This window comes from Aplysia californica, unplaced genomic scaffold, assembly GCF_000002075.1.
Source record: "Aplysia californica isolate F4 #8 unplaced genomic scaffold, AplCal3.0 scaffold00384, whole genome shotgun sequence".
NCBI classification, from domain to species: domain Eukaryota; kingdom Metazoa; phylum Mollusca; class Gastropoda; order Aplysiida; family Aplysiidae; genus Aplysia; species Aplysia californica.
This window is the reverse complement of record NW_004797654.1, coordinates 354,102-356,048: the sequence shown is the minus strand read 5'-3', so window position 1 is coordinate 356,048 and position 1,947 is coordinate 354,102. Positions and strand designations below refer to the sequence as shown.

The 1,947-nt window shown below is 39.8% G+C and overlaps 1 protein-coding gene across 2 annotated transcripts in view; it reads left to right on the top strand.

Annotated features, from left to right (window-relative positions):
- LOC101860832 overlaps positions 1 to 1,947 on the top strand; it is a 182,114-nt gene that overhangs the window by 168,497 nt on the left and 11,670 nt on the right. For both annotated transcript variants that reach the window (XM_035971137.1, XM_035971136.1), the window contains exon 4: positions 858 to 926. In XM_035971137.1, the coding sequence (XP_035827030.1) occupies positions 858 to 926 (69 nt within the window). The remainder of the gene's footprint in view (positions 1 to 857; positions 927 to 1,947) is intronic.

Here is a 1,947-nt window from a genome sequence, read left to right as displayed (position 1 = left end):
ATATATGCTAACTTAAAAAGAACAGCACTTCCAATAAGAGCACAACAACAACCAAAATAAAATTGTTCTCGCAAAAACAGAAACTATGGAAAAACAACTTCCACAACAACAACAGTAATAACAAAGAAGTAAAAGAACTTGCCCATCCATCATCCGACAACCTCCTGGACAGGAGAGAACTTGATAAATCCGTGGTTTCTGCTTAGTGTCATTCTTAATTCTGTTTTTCCTTTACACGTTTAATTAACCAGAAGTTTAAAATGTCCAAAAGTATGTCTATGAAACTGCGTGCTTTTCAAAGTGTGCTTTGTATCTCTTTCTTTCTATTAGGAGACTAGTGTCGATGCATTCAATGACGATTGTGTTATACCGTGTGTGTAATTACGTTTGTATGTTTGTGGCCTTGGTGTGCTTTTCAAAGTGTGTTTTGTTTGGCACTTACATGACCTAATTGTGTTGCTTAGTGACGTAGAACGTTCACTTAATAAACAAAGTATGTTTTGTGTCTTTTCTAAAATAATATTCATGCATTGAAAGACGATTGTTTTATTTTATTTTTATATTTTGTATGTTTGTGTCCTCAGTGTGCTTTTCGAAGTGTTTTGTGTTTTTTCTATGTAGATTTCATGCATTCAATGAATATTGAATGAAATTATGTTTGCATTTTGAGTGTTTTTCAACGTGTGTTTTGGGGTTTGTTGGTTTGGTTTTTTTGTTATGTTTGTTGGGGTGTGCTGGGTTGTTTTGTTTGGTTGTTGTTGTTGGGTTTTTTTGGGGGGGTGTTTGTCTTTATTGTTGATGCATTCAATGACGATTGTGGGATTTCATGTGTGTATTTTGTGTGTCTGTGTCCGCAGTGGACGACGATCAGCTGAGATCGAGCTCAGGACGCCGCACGCCCACCAAGACAGTGCAAGTACCACAAGGTAAGTGTGGGCAGGGTCTGCTGGGATGTGCGTGAGGGCAGAGTCTGAGCCAGATGACTGAGGGTTAGGATTAGGGCTTGTTGAGTTGAGGTTTGGGTTTAAGTTTAAAAATGGGCCTGGTTGTTTTGGTTTAGGGGTTGTTGTTTGTTGTTTGTTTGTTTGTTTGTTTGTTTGTTTGTTCCCGGCTCTTGTAAAATATAATGTGCCGAAAGGCCCAGTACACACTGCTAATCCGATTCATTTAATTGAGTCAGGGTCAGCCAGGTTTTCCTTTGAAGATGGGACAAATGCTACCATTCTGGCATAATTCGACCAAATTTATCTGAATTCGACCATGACCTCCAATTTCAAACGTGTGTGTTTTTCAATGTTGCGAATTGAGTCTCTGTCGTGTTGTTCCAAAAAGTAAGCCTTTTCCCTCCATGGTGGAAATTCTGACAAATCCTACCTCAATCGCTTGAATTCAATTGGCAGCCTGTACGGGTATAGGGGCAAGGGCCTGTTGGGTAAAGGTTAGTATAAGGACCTGTTCAGTTAAAGTTATGGTTTGCGGTCAGGGTTGGGGGCTGGCTGTGGTTTTCTATGTTCAGGACCTTTTAGGCTTGGATTAGGACTAGGAATTTAGATTGTTAGGTGTCGGTAAGAGAAGGGGTGGGGTCTCTAGTCAGTCTGTTGGGTTATGGTTTGTGTCATAGCCTGCTGTATTTGGTTTCGTATTTGGATTGGGATTCAGAAGCAGATCCCAAAATAAATCTAATTTTAAATTTGAATTTGAAATTCTAAATTAAGCTGATTTTTTAATGTGGGCTGGAATAAGCACTTGTTTCTTCTGTAAAGTGTTTAGTTTGGAGTTTGGGTTACGTTTTGATTCGTATTTGGAGTAGTAGTAGTGTCCGCTTTGGAAGTAAGCCTTGGCGGCTGTTAGGGACAGGTTGCTGCTTACTAAATTTTCATTGGAGGGGGAAGCGGTTATTTTTGCATCCACCCACCACCCTTCTCTCTCTCTGTCTCTCTCTCTCTC